Genomic DNA, 21150 nt, shown 5'->3' on the forward strand with positions numbered 1-21150 from the left:
TGAAATTTGCAACATCCTGTCGCTAGAGTTAGAATCTTGAGAATCTCTTTAATAATTTTAAATCAATTTTGAACAGGATTCGATTTTTCCTAGTTCCAACACTCTCCATTTGCACAACTTAAACATCAAAAGAATCCCAATTCAAATAATTAAAACAAAAAATTCAAAGCTTCTTCCAAGAAATTATTCCATCATCTCCTCAATCCCAAAACTAAAGTTTCTGTTCATCTCCTTTCCGTCATGTCAAAAAACGAAGTCCATCCAAGAATTGAATTCTTTTGCCTTTTTTATTTTCGACATGAGAAAAATAAAAGAAACTAAAATGAAATCATTAAAGGAATATTTCAGAATGGCCATATAGCATAAAAATATCACAGAGAGGTTGCTTTTTTTTTGTTCATTTCTTTCTCTTTTTTTCTGCCTTCTTTTATTTCACATATAACAGCTCCCCTTGATTTTTCTCTTTCATTTTCTATATGCCAATCAAATTTTTACCATTAATCAAAATTCGGAATTTCCTTCATTCTGTTTAGATTCATTCCATCTTTATACACAATTTTACTGAGTATATGGCAATAGAACACAAAAAAAAACTTCTTCAATTCAGTAAATTGAAACCAAATAGAATTGTTCGCATAAAAAAAAATTATTTCATTTCTATTTCATCGAATTGCAAGACGAATGGATAAATTGTAATAATAAAAATGAGGCTGACATCGTGTTGAAATGGGTGACTAATGCGCATTTTTGTTGGATGAGTGGATTTTGTAGCTACAGAAGTTGATTTATGGAAGTTTAGGAACTAACTTGGAGTTTATGAGAATGTAGTTAGACTTTATGAGGTTGGTAGAGATTCTATAGGATTGGTTAGAGAGTATTTGGTGTCATCTAATGACTTAATACGAGTACTAGACATTCTAGGAGGTAATATAGGTTCTATAAGATTCTAAGAGACTTTATGAGATAGCTTGAGACTCGATACAGATACTAGGCACTCCAGAAGGTCACATGAGACCACTTTTGATTACTAGAGACTCCAAAAGATCCATACAGGCTCTATAAAGTCATTAGAAACTCAATAAGAACACTCTAGATTCTAGAAGGTCACCAAGGGCTTTACAGGGTCACTTAAAACTCGAAACGGACATTAGAGACTTCAAAAAATCAATAGAGACTCTATAAGAGACTCGTTACGGATACAAGAAATTCTATAACGTCAGGAAATGATTTTAAAGACACAATAATATCAACTAAGGTTCCAAAAGGTCGACTGAGACTTTTAATTTGAGACTTTGCTTTCTATAGCTTATTTAACTCTATAAGGTCTCAATAAGGTAACTAAAGACTAAATAAGCCCAAAGTATTATCGTTAAAGACTTCATAGGTTTGCTTGAGAGTCTAAAACCTCACTAGTTCCTCTACAATGCCATCAAAAACCCAAACTGATCACCACATCCATTTTCTATCTTCCATAAAATCAATCACATAAAAAGAGATTTTTTTTTTATTGTTGAATGTCTCAATTGATGTATTCCATTTTTCTTATTATCATCAACGACTAAAGAGAATGTCGAGAAGAATAAATAATATATATAAAGCTATGGCAAATGAAATAAGAATGTATGAAGTGATAAGAAAATCCAATATTTCAATTTGTATTAAAGACTCATGATGAAAGGAAAGTTTTACGTCAGTCTTTAGATACAAGGAAGTAAATCAATATTTCAGTTTTTTTTGTTGTTTCTTTTGTGTATTGCTTGGGGGAGGAACTAGGAAAAGAAGTGAAGGGAAAAGTTTTGTAGATAGTGTAAGTTTATAAGTTTGGGGATTTTTGGTGATGAATGTTGTGAATATTTTCGAAGAGTTTAGGGCAGTTTTGGAGCAAGTTCATGAAATTATTATTGATTTTGGATTTTTAGGGGTTGTTTGGTGCTGGTTGTTGTTCTGTATGCATTTTAAGGATAGCAAAAGTGTAAATTTGAATCATTTTGATCATAAATTGATGAAAATTGTCCAAACTGTGCTTACAATGGCTGATTAAGGTGTCATACAGGTGCCTGTACCATTTTATACGCAATTAGTAATAGAAAATTGGAATATATTGCATAAAAAGGCATAAAATTGTCCAATACTCAAACCAGAAGCACTCAAACACCACATAGCAAGTCTAAACCACGTCAGACCTCAAAAACCTCTATTAAATCCTTAATAAGCTATCAAATTCACAAGCAATTCAACCAATTCATTCAATTTACCCTCCTAAAATGCAAATCAATCCACACAATTCCCTTGAATAGCCCACATACCGTCATAAAAAATTGCAATTCCAGCTTAATAATCTGCATCGCCAGTTCAACAAAACCTGTCACTCATAACTACTCATGACTACCATCAACTGCCCACCATAAATCAAATGCCTACACAATTTTCAACATAAATTTCCCACATCGTATGCTAAAAGCGTACAAGGAACAAAGAGCAAGAAGCAATCAATTATGCTTTCAGAAAATAGTAAGCAGTAGTAATCACTACAAAATAGCTCGATGATGGAAGGAGCTTATCAAGTATAAGATGAGATAATTTTCACTTTTCATAGTTTTTTGTTTCACAAGAAAGTTTTTCATTGAATATTTTGGATTGTTGGGGATTTTGTGACTGATTTATTTAATTTGGGAAGGATGATAGTGATGATGATGAAGAGGACGTGTCGTGATTAAAGGTGAGATTGGATGGATGATGATATAAATAGGTGTTGGGGTGGTTTAGGGGAAGTAAGAAAGAGTTTTGGAGTTATTTTGTGAATTTTTGATGAAATTTCTTTAAAATATTCGAATTGTTGTAGTTTTTTCAAGGCAGAATGGCATTTAGTATCAAATGGGACGTGAAGTGAGTGTCCGGCTGGGTTATTCTAGTTCCTCATGGAATTAGACATCCTACCGATCATACACCAACCTGGTACCGATCTTATTCCAGTTGTGTCTTTTAAGAAGATTCTGGAACTAAAAAACTGTAAAATTTGGTCAAAACTGATGGATTTCGAAGCAGTTTCACGTCCTCGACTAGTCACCCTTCCACCCTAACCCCCTTCCATACAAACACCATCCACCATACCCAAAACTTAAGCAAACAAAAACAAAAACAAAGAAAGCCTTCCTCAACGCGATGACAATGATTATGTTGAATGCCAAACATTAAACGATTAATTATCATTTAATTGGATTATAGTTACCTACTGTATACCATACACATCTAGTAGCAAAATATAGCTCAAAGCTATTTGTTGAATGATAGAGAAGATGACACAATCATTAATTTCTATTATTTGTTGTTTACCGTAAAATGACAATTTAATGTCTTTTAACAATTCACTTTAGCTACTGATGACAAAAAAAGAGTTTTTTTTTGCTGTCTATTGTGTTAATTGCCGCACAACTGATTCTGAGTAATACAATGTAATAATAAGAAAATTAGTGAGAATATGGGAAGGCTTCCTTTGAAATAATGTTGTGATTATCGATTGATGTTAATTGATTGACAATTTCTGGATAATTTGTTTGATAATCCATCAATTTTAATGAGGATTTTTAGTGACGCAAATGAGTTGTTTTGTTTGTTTAAGCTAAAAGGTATGGAAGAGTCGCTGGGGCATCATTATGGTTAACAGGGTGAAGGTTTAGTTACAAAATGTCATGAGGAAGTGAGGATGGAGTTAAAATGTAATGAGGCTAAATTATTACGTATAAATATGGGTATACTATTGCTCTATTAGAGTATATAGATTAAAATTGGCATCAGGATGAGCTGTGGCCATTGTTTGACGGCTTATACTGAGTTTTACAGCAAATTGCTTACCTAGTAAAGGACAGAAGGCTATATTACATTCCTAAGGCTCTGAATGACCCAAGAATATGGAAATTATAGCATGCTACCCAAGTTGTCATTTAATATACAATGAGTGCCTCATTTTCTAGATTTAGCAAGCAAAAGCCAGCTATATAGGCCATTTCAGGCGGCATCAGAGGGAAGCCATTGATCAAAATTGATCTGTACAGAAAAGTAAGTAAGCCTCATCCCATTAACTTACATCATCCCAAAATATCGCATAAACGTTCTCCATCATTAGATAAAGCACCTCAATATTCAATTAATTGACATCCCATCTAAGTATCATCATCATTTAACCAAATTGAATAAATCACCTTGATGACTTAATAGACATTTTTAAGCGGCACTTTGCGCAAATTTCTTTGTTACTAAAAATTATTAATGGACTTTTTTCACATCTCATTTACAAGCAATTATTGTTATTACACGGGAGAGTTTTTGAGGTGTGCAATGCAATTTGTGTAACACAAAAAATAGTAATTATTATAATTAATAGTTCCTTTATGCACTGAGATATTGCAATAAATAGTCGAACCTTGACACACATCCAATAACTGCATTTTGCATGATTACATCTTCTAGTGAAATAATGCAACAAAAGTAAACGAGAAACAAAATCTCATCATTTGCAAATAAAAAAGGAAAAAAAAAATTATTCAACATTGAAATGGAAAGGTGGAATATAAAAGGCAGGCAGGCAGGCAATAGAGAATAAAAAAATGAAATGTAATGTTGGCAATGTGTAAAGAATATTATGAATATGAAGGAAAAAAAAAACATATGATCATTGCTGGAATGACTGTAAGTAATATTACAATCGACAACTATGACTTGCAGTTTCTTCTTGGCTCTTTTACACCTTCGTGTAAATTTTTAGGTAGGAATATAAACACAAACATAGTTTCCCTTATTTTTATGAGAAGCAACACACTGAACTTTTTTTTTAGCAATGTTTATTAAATTCTGTTTGTTTGATTAGCTTTATTGACTGTTTATCCGAATGTTTGTTAGTTTTTACAGTCAACAGCTAATCTGCTGGTCCTTTAGTTGGTATGCTTGAATATTAGACTGCAAGGATGCTACCTTGGCTTTGATATCCAGTGATGGATTCAAACTCAGGCTCTATCCAAAAGGGGGCATTGACTAGAGTTGATCCTCAAAGCCAGTGACAAGATGATCTTTCATCTGAATAGCATGAGTCGGTCAATTGATCCAAAATTCAATTTGGCCTGCATGATTCAGTCATGGTGCCGAATCCGAATATTAACCGAATTCAGCATCAAGTAAGACTCACGCAGACTTGAGGACGACTTAACTTGACGCAACCTTTGACTCAGTGCCGGTTTTTATTTGAATTCGGCACCATGCCTGAGTAACGCCGGCCTGATATCGAATTTTGGATCCATTAACCGATTGGTGCTATTCTGGACAGCGTCACAGCAATTAAAAATTAAATTACGAACCTATTAAGCCCCTAAGCTACTTTATTTATCAAAATGCGCCTTAGCCACTCTTCACTAACCACATCTCTACCTTATCTTTTTATTGTATGTTTCCAAAGAGACTCCATATGGAGGATATACCAATAAAAACATTATAACAACATTGTCTACCAACTAACAGCAATAAAGAATGTAGAATGAAAAAAATTTTCAGGAGTCATTCTTGAACAGAAATCGATAATGTTGATTTAAATAGCTGAATTTCTGTTATTTTTGTGTGGCTGTTTTGTTAAATTGTTGTTTACTTGAATTTAGTGATGTTATTGTGAATTATTGGTACATGAATAAGCTGTTAATTGGCCATTGAACTTGATCTTGTGAATAATGTTGTGATTGATACACATTGATCGGTTATGTTGTTGGTTTCTGAAGTAGGAGATTGTTAAACAAGTAACAATGGTGTAAAGGAACTTTAAATAACAACATTTAAGAGTAGTATAGCTTGTTAAATTAATAGGAATCTTCTGAATAGTAATTTTAAAATCAGTCGAGGCAAAAAAGGCTCAAAATACGATTCATACACAGTATATCCAACACTGCTGTAAATTGTACTTCCAATCATTCCCTCAAAAAATATCCATTTTAATCCAATTTTGATTTTTAATTTATATTCAAAAAATTTTAATAAGTTCTCACTTAGTTTTCTTAATTCAAAACCGCTTTTTCATTTTCTCGATAATTACACTTCAACTTGACTTCAACTTGTTTTCAAAAACTAGAAGCACAAAGAAATTTATAGATGATAAAAATGTTTATGATTAGTATTGTAGTAGGGTGACTAGAGTATTGATTTTGTAGATGCAAATTGAGGCAGAATGATCAGTGGAGTTATGCTTAGTTTGCAGAGATCTTGTAAATTTACAAAATGCTCTGATTCTTCAAGTAGGTATTATGGTTACACCTCATAGAATCTTAGCTTAATCAACACAACCATCAACACAAACACCAAAGTTCAAAGTCGAATTTCACATAGAATCAAGTCGACTTATACATACAAAATCGAGTCAACTAAGAGCTTCGGAAAACACTTCGATCCTGATAGAGTTAGATACAAGCAGGCAGCTTATACACAACCCATATATTTAGCCAAAATTGCACAATGTTGTTAATTGATTCAAAATCTGGCACCAGGTAGGTATGACTCAAGCGTGACTCTAACTTGGTAGTATATTTGGTTTAAATCGATGTAGTCACGCCGACCTGAGGCCGAATTATTGATCAATTAATCGGTTTGGGCTGTTTGGGTAGCTTCAAGTTCGATAAAACTTGACTTTTGCCTGAGGCCGAATTTTTGGACATTTCTACGCCGTATATCTTCCATTTGAGCAATCAGATAGTATTAATGTTGACACAACAGTACTGAACAACTCCCAAAAACTCAAACTCAAACTCAAAACCCCTCAAAAATGCTCCCAAAAATCAACTAGACACCCTACTAAATATGCACAACTTCAAACTCCCAAGATACAATAGATAATACCCAACTTATTTGAAAATTATCGCTTCTATTTAAATCAGCAGTAAACAACAAAAAAAGAGTTCTTTTCTCACAAAACACTCACTGTATTCATAAAAAATGCACAGTCTCGAGTTTAAATAAGAGAGAGAAGAATTTAAATAGGTTTTTAATTTTTAATTAGCGAGATATAAATCAGTTAAATAAGAAGAAAATTATTACAAGATGAAGAATGACTTTAAATAAAGAAGAAGAAGTTTGAAAAAAAAGCAGGCAGCAACTTCACGTGCTTATGAAATATTTAAACAAGAGAAGATAAAAAAGGCAAAAAAAAGAACAAGCGAACCACAAGCAGTGAAGATTATTTGATGAAAATAAGAGAAATATACATGAAGGAGACGTAAGTATGGTAAAATACGGGCTTGTAATCATAGGAACAACACACAATATACTTCCATTCCGTCAACAACACAAAACAATTTCAATCGCAGTGTGGTCGCTTCAATTATATCGACAGCACGTCTGTATGGCATACACATCATTTTTCTGTTTTAAAGGCAAAAAGACGTCAAGAGATAAATCATTTCATGCATATGAAATTTCAAGTGAAAATATATTTTAATAAGACGGAGGAGGATTAGTGAGGAATTGGACTGTCTGACTGTCAATTAGCTTTGATGTCATAGATTTATGGGATATTTTGCTGCTAATTTACTTGAAGTTTTTCATTTTTCATAGTTTTCTGCTTTAAATTGTCAGTTTATAGTTTAACGGACTTTAAGAACTCAAATTTTATTCGTTAAACTTAACGAAAGTAGTTGTAGACCCTTTTTGTTTACGAATTTTGAAGAATAAACAATCGATTTGTTTCAAATTGTGTATTTAATTAAATATAGTGATTTTCGAGGACTAAAAATAGTTTCTAGGGCTTAATATTCAACATAGATAAGCTAGGAACTCAAAGAGTAAGAAGGAAAACTTGCTTTTGTCAAATAGTGGGAAAATTTGAAGGTTTATGCAATTTTATCATGAATTTGTTCAAATTAAGACTATCTACAGCTATTTGATTGTTAAATGGAAGTCCGCACCAACATTTAGTACAATCTTTAACCTTAAATGCGCGCCAAACCTTCCAAAAACCATCAAAAATTCCCAAACTTCCAATCTCCCTCTTCGTCCCATGTCCATCGACATTTTATTCCGTAAAAGCTCACTCAGTTAATACGAAATGAATGTTGTAATATTCATATTAATTTTTTTTTTCATCTCTGAAGTAGTCAGTTCCATGAGATTAAACATTAATTTAAAATAAAATAACTCTTTGTTCACTTCAAAAAAATATAAATGCGGTATAATCAGACCAGGCCTTTAAACTCTTCTCATATCTCGAATATATAAATGAGCAAACCGTGTCTAAAGTCATGAAACAAAGGCTTCTTGTCACCATGTAAACTCATTCTCTTTTATTTCAGATTTTCCATACACAAAAAAGACAAGAAGTTTAAATAAAAAATTTCCTAACAAAAAATTTTTTTGTTTGAATTAAAAAAAAAACTTATAAGCAGTCAAATGACAATTTGATGAATTGACCAGACTTATCGTGACATGATACGCTTTAAGTAGTTGAGAATGTGTAATGCTGCCGCAAAAGGAGAAGCAATGACAAACATTTCAACGTGGGTGTGTATCAACAGTTAGACATTAGATGAATTGTTGAGATCTTTTGTTGAATATAAGAGTTGAGGAATAAAAAGTATTAAATTAATGTGTGATAACATGAGATGAGAGGTTAGGGATAGTTTGGATATGATTGTGATCAGGTTTGTAGCCATGAACTTAACATAATGTCTTTAGTTTAGTAAATTTTGGAGTTTTTAAAGCTACATGGTGTAGAATATTGAAGAAAGATTGTCAATATGATGTGCTGACATAGAATTGAAGCTGAAAGAGATATGAACGACTCTCATAATTGATTATAAGATTGTTTTCCGGCTGCAACTCATTGATTGAATAATTTAAAACAGTTAAATTGGGAAATAATGTTTGTATGACCAATTTAGAGACATTTGAAGCTAGTTGAAGACATTCAGAGCCTAAAATAAAGTTATTTTGAGCCTAAACTATTCATTGAGAGCCTAAACTAGTCAATCAGAGCCTAAGCTAGTCATTTAGAGCCTAAAATAGTCATTCAGAGCTTAAATTAGTCATTTAGAGGCTAAATTAGTCATTAAGAGCCTTAATTTGTCATTCAGAGCATTAATAAGCCTAAACTAGTCATACAGAGCTTAAATTGGTCATTTTGTGACTAAATAAGTCATTCTGAGCCTAAACTAGTCATTCAAAGCCTTAAATTATTCAATCAGAGCCTAAACTAGTTATTCAGAGTCTAAACTAGTAATTTAGAGCCTAAACTAGTCATTTTAATCTGTCACAAGCTCTATGGCTGATGATACCTAAGGAATGTCCAGGTCATGTGGGATTCTTTTTCATTTGGACCTTGCAATAGGATCCTTTGAGGATACTAGCCTCATCCAAAGTTATTAGAAGCCCAAAACCACACAAAACTTCCACAGAACTCAATAACTTCAATTCCCCAAAAACTCCAAATAATTCAAATCATAATATTAGATACCTTCAATTTCAGCGTACATATTTTGACAGTCACTGTCTTGAAATTTATTTTATCTCCCCTTCAAACTCTTTAATCAAAAAGAATAATTCAAAAAAAGTAAAAATAAAATCATCTTTGATGTCAAGAACAAGAATATGAAAGAGAACAGCTAGAAGCATCATAATATGAAAATCTCAACAGCACTTGATGATTGATAACGATCAAGAATATGACAAAAAATATGAAAAAAAAAACTAAACATTCAAGTTTCCATCAGTTGACTAGATACAAATTTCTCGTTAAATAGGCATAAAAACAGTAGCTGTCATATAGCAGCTCATTCGATTCATATTATGCTCATTGTTTTTTAAATTAATTCAAGCTACTTAATGACGAATATTCAATTTTGTATTAAATGAGTTGAAGACATCAGCAGCAAGCGACGACAAAACAAGAAAAAAGAAGTCAACAGAAGATTGATTTGACATAAAATTGTTACTTAAGAAGTAAGAGAAGCTGGATATTTGTTACATGGTGCACATTGAAAAACATACATCAGGTAAGAAGGTCCAATTTATCTTGATATGGAATGAGAATGAGAAGAACATTTTGAGACAGAAGTGTGTACTGTAAAGGGATATGTGTGTTGATGATATTTTTTATTCGGTTAATGAGATTATGATCTGAGAAGAAGGAGACAGTGACATAAGAGAGGAAAGTGAATAATGTTTTGGATGTAAGGTGACAATGTTGCTATATAGGAAGGTGTGTATTGGAATATATTGAGACTGGATTTGAAATGAATTGATAATATATATTGGAATACTATGGTAAGGTTGCTTATGGACATGGCTGCGTAGTTAGTAGTTAAATCACATTTAATCAGATGTTTTAACCAATTTTACATGAGCTCAGGTTTGCTACAGGTTGTTTAAAATTCCTTTTTAACTACTGCTATGGCAAGTGACTAAGCTTCATTAAGCAAATATACATAGAATTTTAGAGCAGGTGGGATAGGCCAATTAGTCGTAGTTTCTATTTATCTTGGCGAATTCTAAAGTATTTATCCTAGCAGGCATAGACTGCTCTCAAAAGCAGAGTAAGCTGGAAGTAAAGTTCGCAAGCATGCTGACCTAGTATATCTAAGTAGAGCTCCTGTACGCATAATTGCTTGCAAGGGTTCAACTTTAGGGTAAGTGACTTGGAGAGTAAATGATTAAGTTCGGATCATAAATGGACAACTTAGTCTTACAACATTCGATCCTTTAAATTAAATTTTAGTCAGTTTATCACATATAATTTGAACTGATTTTGATGAAGCATCAGAGTTCTCGACTCTCATACGACTCTACAATGAATTCATGCTGTAAAAATATCTCTATGATGACAATCTCTTATGACCTATGGAACGATGCTGTCGATAGGAACAATATTGTAATTGTAATCAGGAATTGGCAAGCGGTAGGCAGCGATAGAGCCAGTTTTAGACGGCATCTATGTAAGACAATAGATCACAATTGATCTGTAAGTAAGTAAGTAAGTAAGTAATATTTATTACCAAAAGGTATTTAAATGACAATATAATGAAATCGAATTCGATTATAACAATCTGTACGGCCATCCAAGTAAGTAAGTTAGTATGACGATAGTCAATAGCAGACCATAGAGCCATATTCAGACAAAATCTAAGCATGACTGATTAATAGAAGCTCTGAATTCTTTTAATCATACATAATAATCCTCAAATATTTATGAAAAAATTCCGATTGATGCCTTTAACTTCATTCCAAAAATTAGTCATCCCCAGAAATGTCCAATTAGTCCATGAAAAAAAATTAATCCTCTCAAAAAAATCTTAAAACAATAAAAAAGAGTCACATGAAAAATTAAGATTAACATTTTCAGGGAGCGTTCTACGATCACGATTATCTCTGTACGGAACTAAAACATTTTATTCGATTCGATGACGATCCTAACAAAATTTTAGAATCGAGATAAGCTGTAAGCCTTGTGTGACCAGATTTTTTTTCCTTAGTTTTAAATTAATGAATTATCACTTGAAAATGATTTCAATCAACACAATAACATCAAGCAACTTGTCGGTAGTTGTTTGTAAAAATTCGAAAAAAAAAATGTTGAAAAAATTATTTATTATTTTTAAAAAAGAACGACTCAAATGGTGATTAATAGTGGAAACATGTGAACTGGGTGGTCAAATCTGTTATGTGTGCTGCTTAATTTTTATTTTTTTCATACATTTACACGAAAAAAGAGTCTATACATTGAAATGGCGCGTCCATTTAAAAAATCGTTTATCTAAAAGCAAGCTGGTTCCAATACAACAAGCTAGTAGTGAGTTTCGGGACTTAAAAACATTTTCATTTTTGCTTCCATGAATGAGAAGCATTTTAAAGTCATTTATTATGTCATTATGACCAACAAGTGTTAAGTGTGCAATTAATGAGTCTTTAATATTATTATGATAGCAATTTATAATATCCACCCGAAAAACCTCACATCACCATCATTATAGTTATTTATTATATAAACGTGTGAATATTAAATCATATTTTTTTTGCTATGTGTCTACGTAATTAGTTCAGTAGAGACATATGAGGCTGAAATTTATGAGATTTAAATTAATTTTTTTGAGTGTCAGATGTCCACTTCTTCCATATGTGACCTGTTATGAACGTTATGAGGAATTTTGGGGTTGTCTGATTTATATTGAGACTCATATTGATCAGGGCAGTGAGTTTACTGGAGGAAGAAACTCTAACAAGCGGAAACCGGCGATAGAACCAGTTATAGGCGTCATATGAGGGAGGCTATGGATCACAGTTGATCCCGATTACAGGCAGAGATCGCTTATAGGTACCATAGTGGCCTTTCTGTATCCTCTTTACCTGATAGGGTCAACGATGTAGTTAAAAATGCGAATGATCTGAGCATGTTCTTTAACTGAGAAGAGTAGTGTCGGGAATGCATTGGAAGTCAAGTGCTCGTCCACCCCTCCCTCTACATTATAGAAATTCTTTAATTTTCTAGGATTTTTCGAGCAAAAAGTTCTGAAAAATGTCGATGGAAATTTTCAATATTTCAAGGCAATTCTGAAGAATTTTTGATAATTTTTAGGTAAAATTTGTAAAATTTTTAAAGAATTCAAAGCATTTTTTGAATATTATTGACGTTGTCATAATTTTTTTCAAAAGTCTGAGAATTTTCAGTTTAAATTTGCAAAAATAACACTAACAATAGCTAAAATCAACTCAAACCCCATCCCAGCTCCCTCTCAACTATCTCAAAAAAATCATATCAATTCCACCAAATCTCTTACACCTCCTAACCCATAAAATTCTCAATAAAATATCAAAAATTTATATTTATTTTGAATTTACTAAAACATCACTCACAGCTACTGCTTTAATATTAATGAGATGCCATTTATCATCGCACTGAAGAGAATTTTATACTCTTTTTTTAAAAATGTAATTTTTATTATGTCACACCCTATTTAAAATGTGTTTTTAAATTCCCTTCCGTGAGATTGACAATATCTCACGGTAAAAAATATAAGAATTATTTTTTGTGCGGTTATTTGTTTAGTTTTGAGATTACGGAATGTTGGTTTGTGGGGTTTTTAAGGGGTAGACACTTGGAATATTTGAGTGTGTTCTTCGGTTTTATTGAATTAATATATATTTAAATATGATATGTAAAATAAATGTTTTCAAAATTCAAATATTTAAATAAATTTCAATTGAAAAGTTCAAAATAAATACAAATTCAAATTTTCAAAGTCTATTAAAGTCTATTAATATTAAATTTTTATAGTTTAAAATTTAAGTTTTTGAATTCAAAATTCAAATTTTCAAGATTAAATTTTTTTTAATTCAAACTTTAAATTTTTAAAGCTCGAAATTTAGACTCCTAAAATTCAAAATTTAACGTTTTCACATTTAAATTTTTAGAATTCAAAATTTAACATTTTCAAATTTAAATTTTTAAATTTCAAAATTTAATATTTTTAAAATTCAAGTCTTAAAATTCAAAATTTAAAATTTTTGAATGTCAATTTTGAAAATTCAAATCTTAAATATTGCAAGTTCAGAATTAAAATATAAAACAAACTATTACTTTTAATCTTCGTACTCAAAACAGCAGTTAATTTTTCAATTTTTATATTGAGTGTCCAAGCCTAGTTGTGACTTAGATTTAATTTTTCTCGAAAAATGTTTTCAAAAAAAATCAAGAAAAAGATAAATTTTGATGGATTTTTAAACGACTTTAATGTCGGTGTTTTATGAACTTGATATAAATTAATGATTATTCTATACTTTAAGTCAGTTGTGGGCAACCTGTGTGCCACCAGAAATATTTGTAAATTCCATGAACCGTCTGCCGTGTACATTTTCGTTTGAGACTTACCAGCAGGGGTGTCACAACTAACAAAAGGTTCCCCACCACTGATTCAGTCTATTTAATACTAAAAAACTAAGCATTGCACTAGATCACATCACAGCCAGATAAAACATTAACAAATTGATGCAATTTTTCATCAAAATCTCACAATAGACGTCAAAAAAAAATCAAAATTTACCCCAAATAGACCACAAATCAAGCCCATCAGATCTCCGTAAAAGATCAAAAAACCTAACAAAAAGTGCATAATTTACTTTAATTAACCAACACACATCGGAGACCTTTTTGTGTTCCTTATTCTTCATCATCGACCATACAAGACATGATCAATTGCGACTCATTAATCACTCATTGAGTCTTGGAAGTACAAAAAGCACTTTCGATAACCTATTATGAGTATCTCTTCTCCTTTTTTTTTGTATTATTTTTTTGTTTTGTTGTGGAGATGAAAAGAAAACATCAAAACATCAATCCATCAGTTGCGCATTGGAAATCAGTTAAGAAATACCTGAACTGAGACTATTTTACTGTGTCTTATTAACATTAAATGAAAATGGCATTGATTTTTAATGTGATGGGTTTCCTCATTTTTCTATAGAACTGTTTGATTTTTACAAATTGCATCAAATTTATCAAAATCATCTTGAAGACTGGAATCACTCAAGGGTGGGTTGAAATCACTCAAAAATTCCTTCTTATGTCTTTCGAAACGCATCTTGTTAAAATACAATAAATTTGTATGTTTAAAGTACTGCTGTTTACAGCATAAAAGGAAGACAAATGGCGAATACGCCCTTATTGTTAATTTATTTAACTGACATAGCTGGATGCTTATTGAAAATAAACATTTCGGTATGGGAAGCTCAAATGGGGTTAAAATAGATAATTTATTGTCAAATTTTTTACTCATTTGGCTTTTGTTGCTGTCGGTGTTGCCGCTGCTGTTGATGTTGATGTGTTGGTGGCATTTATTTTCAGTTTTTTGATCCTTTTGAGAATTTTAAGACGAATTGATTGAAGTTTTTTTAATGGCATTGAAATGGAATTTATGGGGATTGTTTGGTCATTATTGAATTGTAAAATATGAATTCCTTTAGAATCTTCTTAAGTAGGGATTGATATGTTTCTAATATTCAACCCGAATAGTACAAATTGATCAATGGATCAAGAATCCAGCCTAAATCGGCGTGACACTGAGTCGGTTACTATAACAGGATTTTGAGTCGATATCCCGATTTGTGCTATTCGGGCAATGTTGAATGCTTGAGTCTCAAGCGACACAAATGATGAAAGCGCAGTCACGAAACTATAAAGGCTCCGCTAAACCTCTTGTATTAACAATAAATCAAAGCCGCTTATTTTTGGCAGCGAAATCGAGCCTTCTTCATTTTTGTCGCTTGGGGGTTACTGAATAATGCTTATAAAGTTTCCTTGAATGTCCTTCATAAAGTCAAAATTCTAGCTATTACTAAGTAATTAAAGAAGATTGTAACAAATTATGCAATTAGTGTACAAATTAAGCTTCATCTTATTTCAATCCTATTTGAAATACTTTTTTTTGCAGTAAATGCTAAATCAGTAAAGAATTATTTTTAAAATTAGTCTTAAGATCCATTTGCAATTTGTAAGATTTTCAGCCGGATCGACTATAAAATACAATAGATTGACTTCTGATTGGCTGACCAGAATAATTGATTCTTTGTAATAAATTGCGTATTTATTCTTTGGTTTAAATAGTCAAAGAATTGATTAATATAAAATTCAGTAGCTAGTCTGTGGACAAAAATACGTTGTAACTAGTTAAAATCAACTTAATGTTCTCTTAAAAGAGTCTAAGGATCAACTCCATATAAATTCGAGTCGATTACAAACTTTGGAATTTCTCAAAACTCTAACAAATCCAGCAAATTTCAATATCAGTTGCAAAAATAATTGTAGGAATTGTTTAATTTGTATTCTTCAGAACTTTAATCAAAATTCTTTCAAATGTATTTAATGCTTAATCATTGTGAATTTTTAAAGGTACACAAGAATGACTCAATGACTATTTCCTGAAAAATTCTCAGAAAAAAAGAACTCGGGGATGTAATTGAAAAAATTGGTTTCTGTGGAATTTACTTCAATAGAGCAAAGTTTGAAGTCGATATGAGTTTTGTATGGAGTTAAATCAGTTCAATTTGACTTTAATTAACTAAAATCAATTGGAATCAGTGTCGGAATTGAGATCTGTATCATTTTTAGACAAAAAAGTAAACCCTGATTGCACAAAAATGTGTTATAACTAAGGAATAGCGCCCAAATAAGGAAATAGAGACGTACTTAGAGGATGAAGTCAAATATGTTGTAAATATGGATATGCAAGCATTGCATGCTTCCAAAACCAAGCCTTAATATTCAATATTATGTAATTTTCTTACTAATCAACACAAAATCCATCAATTCCCAAAAGATCACTGACTAATTACTCGATAATTGAATTTTTATCACAAAAATCTTCATCCTAACCCACATGGGATCCACAATCCTAAGATAATCACAGATAAATTAATCACGAATATCCCATAAAATTTCAAATCTCAAAAGACACACAAAGAAATCACAACTGTGTCAAAAAAGTAAATTTAATTTTCAAGTCACACACGCATTCCATCCACACAATAAGTCATCTGACCTTAACTTTGACATAATGAACTCACGACAATATGAAATTAATTGCAATTCACATCTTGAGCAGCTAAAAAAACTACTTTTTGGAATGTTCATGAACAGACAGAAGCCAGTACTACCCCAAATATCAAAAATGACACGCAAACTGCTGAGCAAGAAAAGGAAGCAAAAGAACCACAACAAAGGGCAAAAATTAAAATTCGTTGAGCATGCAGCATAAAAGTTAATCCTGAGTCACATGTTGTGGACTACTTTTGTTGGGAATGTAAGTAAATCAGGAATGAAAAGAAATATGTTTTTGAGGAATAAATCTGCAGTGATTTCTGACATTCCAGAATGAGAAAAATGTTGACCATTGGTTACAGCATTGAAATGAGCCAGCAGAATTTTTTACTTTTTTGTGTGCATTTATTGGATGGAAAATGGGATTAAAGGTTGTGGTTTGGCTGACTTTCTAGAAGGTACTTGATGTGAACATGAGAAAAATTTGGCTCTAGATAAGCATGAGTTTAACTTGAAGTCAAATTTCATCGAATTCGATGCAAGTCAAGGATCGCATTGGTCTGGGGCTGGATTTTTCGACGGCATGTTCCTTCTAAGGGTCAATACTAGGTGAAAGCGTTCTAAAGGAACAGTAATCACTGGTTTTTGTCAATTTTGATGGGTTAAAATGAGATTTACAGCAGTATGTCTCTTGGGTGCTAAGACTGTTAGCAGAAGAACTATTAGTTGGCATTCAACCGTTTAGTAGGAGGCAGACTAACAAAACAAGACACTAGCAGAAGTATCCGTTTTAGCCAGACATAGTCACCTGTTCAACCACTTTATTAACACTCTACGATTCACAGTCTCTTTCTATTGATGTGGATCAATAGAAAGTTATCTCATGCCGCTCGGGTCCTATGGTTAAGAATAAGCGTTTCATTATAAAGTCCCGAAAGATTCCACAAATTCCTTAGTTTACTTGTTCATGGGAATGGTTCGAATCTCAGTGAACAAACCTTCTTAAAGACCACAAAAGTTTTGGAAGGACGTTGTTGACAGAGATATTGTATTGAACTTGTAATTGGCAAATGCCGGACTTCAGCCAGCTATAGGGCCAGCATCAGTGCTTAGGATTCAATCTAAGGGATCATTATGCACAGCGAAATATTTAAGCAAATTCAAGAACAAAATCTTAAATCCCCCATAAAAATGCGCTCCTATCTTTTCCCATCTCCATGTCCTTTACAGTCATTGTGACTATTTCCTTAAATTTCTTCTTCTTTTGTAGCCGAACGGCTGCTTTCGAGGGTTTATATATAATACATAAGCAAGAAAATCGATATTTTTTCAGCCTTTTGTTATACAATATGCAAGTATATAGCAGAGAAAGGAGGATGACGATGATGTTGATATTTTTTTATATATACACAAAAATAAGTTTTATTTTTACAGAGAAGGAAAGGAACAGCATGAGAGGAAGAAAAAAAAAAATTTATTGCAAAATGGCGTCAAAATAAAATTTTTTTGTGCTTACCAATTCCTGCAACATGAATCTTCTTCATCCATGGATAAATGACGCGTTCACCATCGCTTGTCGTTGTACCATCTAAATCATCATCGGAATCAATTTCATCATCTAGGTCGTTGTCTTGTGAGCCTAATTCGTCCGGCGATCGATCTAGTAATAATCGATCGTCATCATCAAGCATGTCTTCCTGTAATCAAATTTTATTGAGTCAATGCGGGTGAATTTTTTTGTGGATTTAAAAATGTTTACTTGATCTGAATTGCCGTCATCTAGACATCTCAATCGCATTCCTAATTCTTGAAGTTGTTGACCAGCAGGAACTGCTTCTTCTATTCGTTTGTCTAATTTCATTCCTGGGAAAATAAGAAGAAGAAGGAATTTTGGTTGAATATTTTATATTGATATGGTTTTGGTAGTTTTGAATGTGATCTTAAAAGGTTTAATAATAAATTATTAATCAGAGTTGGAAGTTGACTCCGATTTTGGATGGTCTTCATCAACTCAACTTCGTATAAAATTAAACTCGACTTCGAGTTCTGTTATTAAGAGTTTTAAAGTTTTTGTTATTTTTAATGCTTTTTACATTAAATGTCAAATCAATAAGTAGTAAAAATTGGCAAAAAAGAGATGCAGATGTTTTTCCATAATTTTTCTGATATTATAAATTTCATAAGGATTCGAACCGTTATAACATTACAATTACAGCTAGTAATTTTTACATTGAAACTAAACAATCATGTAAGAATTGGACAAATTACCTTATTTAAACTGCAACATACTAGAAAATTAACTCTAATTTTATTTTAAAAATTCCTAAAAATTCTGATCTGTGATGTCATTTATTCAGAAATTTAAAGTTACATCTGACGCATGAGTGATACAAGCTTTGTGATATGGCAAGTAACAGAGCCAGATGGAAGGTCTTTTTTAATAACTTAGGCTCCAAGTCGGAGCATGGTTCCATATGACAAAACTCAATATGGACTCTAATCTAGGTTTGATGTTATTAAATCAACATTTTCATACAATTAATTGTTATTCAAAATTTTTAAAAATTAAAATTTTTGCAAAAAAGAAAAATAAAATTCGAAGCATTCATAGACGGGAATCTTTTGGTGTAAGATGTTAGGATTTGAACCTGTTTCATTTCTAAATAAACTCTCTTTTCAAATGTTTGATATGATGAAATTTGTGACTTTTTTTCAATTTAAATGATTTAGTTAATTTTAATTAATTAAATTGAATCATTACATTTTTTGAACTATTTTTGACAATTTTTTGTTAAAATTACTGTTTTTTAACTGTAATTAATTTTTAAAAATTTGTTATTAAATTTTAATTAAATATGTATATTAATCAAATTATTCTTTTGCAATTTAACCTTAAAAGCATTAAATTTTTAAACAAATTAAAAATAACTTTTCAAAATAACTCATCCTATAAAAATCCATTTACCGTCGCTAAACAGCCCACTCAAATATTCAAAAAAAATATTTAAAATTCCCAACAAGTAAGAAGAAAAAGTCATAAAACAAAGACCGAAATAATCCATTTATTTGTTTATATATTGATACTTTTTTTGTCACATACCTAATTCTTGTAATCCTAAAGCTGTATTCGTAGGTGGTTCTGCCGTACTCGGACATTGTAAGGGCAAATCCTGTGGATTATGATGCCCATTTGTATTTGTATAATAATTATTATAATATCCCATATTACTATCGACATTTGGTGAATTTTCACTAACATTTAAACCATTCACAACAGATTGCACTGGAATTGCATTTGTGCCCGTATTTGACACGGCTGGAGCTTGAACTATATTACTACTTCTATTACCAATGCCACCATTATTATTACTACTATTACTATTATTATTTATTACATTTGTTACATAAGAATTCGTTTGTGGTACTAAATTTGGGGATACGGCATTTGCAGGATGCATTTGGGGTGAACCATAAGGCGGATGATGATGATGATGATAAAATGAATGTGTCGATGGCGTCGGTGTATAATTTCCATAATTATATCCATTATGATACGAATAATCCACATGATTTGCTGCTAATCCATTCATTGCACCATATCCACTATGATGATGATGCAAATGATGGAAGTCTGGTTCACTTGGTGGGAATTTTGGCTCGTATGCCGCTCCCGTTCCACCCATTGAGCCTTGAACGTGAGGATAACTCATTAGAAATGAGCTCATTTTTGTCATGAATTTTAAGTTTTAATTTGGTAACTACTGCACTTAATTATTGGTTCTTTATAAGCTTTATTATGCACTTATTGTTGAGATTATTGATAAAACTTTACTTTGTATTTTCTTCTCATTATATTTTCAATTTTTGAGTAACTTTATTCACTGTTTTATCACAAATCAAAGTTTTTTATATCCAAAACTTTTTATATTCACCAAATGTGCGAAAATATTGTTTTTAAGGTCCGAAAATTTTGCGTGATTTATAAGAAATTAAAATTTTTTTTTGAAGTTTATTTGAACTTAAATTTAAATTGAATTTGTTTTGAACTCAACGTCGCTTTTTTAAAATTTTAAATGTTGTTTAAAAATGTTGAAAATTGAATTTTGTTGTTTAATTTACATTGTTTAGTAATTTTTTTGATAGCCGAGATCCTTTGTTAAGCAGCTGATGTAAATTGTTGAAATGAAGGAAACTTAAAATTTGGTGAACTTTTAAATTTGTTCGATTTTTGCTGTATTTCGTTAAAATTTTGAAGAATTTGTATCTTTCGAATCAAACTTAAGTTGTTGCAAAACTTAAAGTTAAACTAAATTTTTAATAAACTTTAAGTTGCTCTCAAACTTCAAAGATTTATTTGTAATGTTCTTCAGCTAAATCAGTTCAAATTTTGCTTGTTTTGATGCAAAATTTTCAAATCTTTTGTTGAAATTTCAAATATTTTTGAATGTTATTGAAACTTTTCGCAAGTTTTTATGATTTTGAATTTAAATTTTAATATTTTTAACTTGAATTTTTTGTTTTAAAAACTTGAATTTTTATATTTTAAATTCAAATTTTAAATTTTCGATGTTTTTAAATTTAAATTTTCATATTTATTATTGATT

The 21150-nt window shown here is 31.3% G+C and overlaps 1 protein-coding gene across 1 annotated transcript in view; it reads right to left on the reverse strand.

Moving 5' to 3' along the window:
- Dfd (homeotic protein deformed) overlaps positions 1-20424 on the reverse strand; it is a 28628-nt gene extending 8204 nt beyond the window's left edge. Inside the window, exons 1-3 of the mRNA XM_070634489.1 lie at positions 19647-20424; positions 18306-18409; positions 18063-18243 (exon numbers count right to left, since the gene is read on the reverse strand). Of these exons, the coding sequence (XP_070490590.1) occupies positions 18063-18243; positions 18306-18409; positions 19647-20280 (919 nt within the window). The 5' untranslated portion in view covers positions 20281-20424. The remainder of the gene's footprint in view (positions 1-18062; positions 18244-18305; positions 18410-19646) is intronic.
- Between the last annotated feature and the right edge of the window lie 726 nt (positions 20425-21150).

The sequence above is a fragment of the Chironomus tepperi genome, unplaced genomic scaffold (genome assembly GCF_022539635.2).
Source record: "Chironomus tepperi strain 1889 unplaced genomic scaffold, CSIRO-AGI_Ctep_v1 contig_85, whole genome shotgun sequence".
In the NCBI taxonomy this organism is placed as follows: Eukaryota; Metazoa; Arthropoda; class Insecta; order Diptera; family Chironomidae; genus Chironomus; species Chironomus tepperi.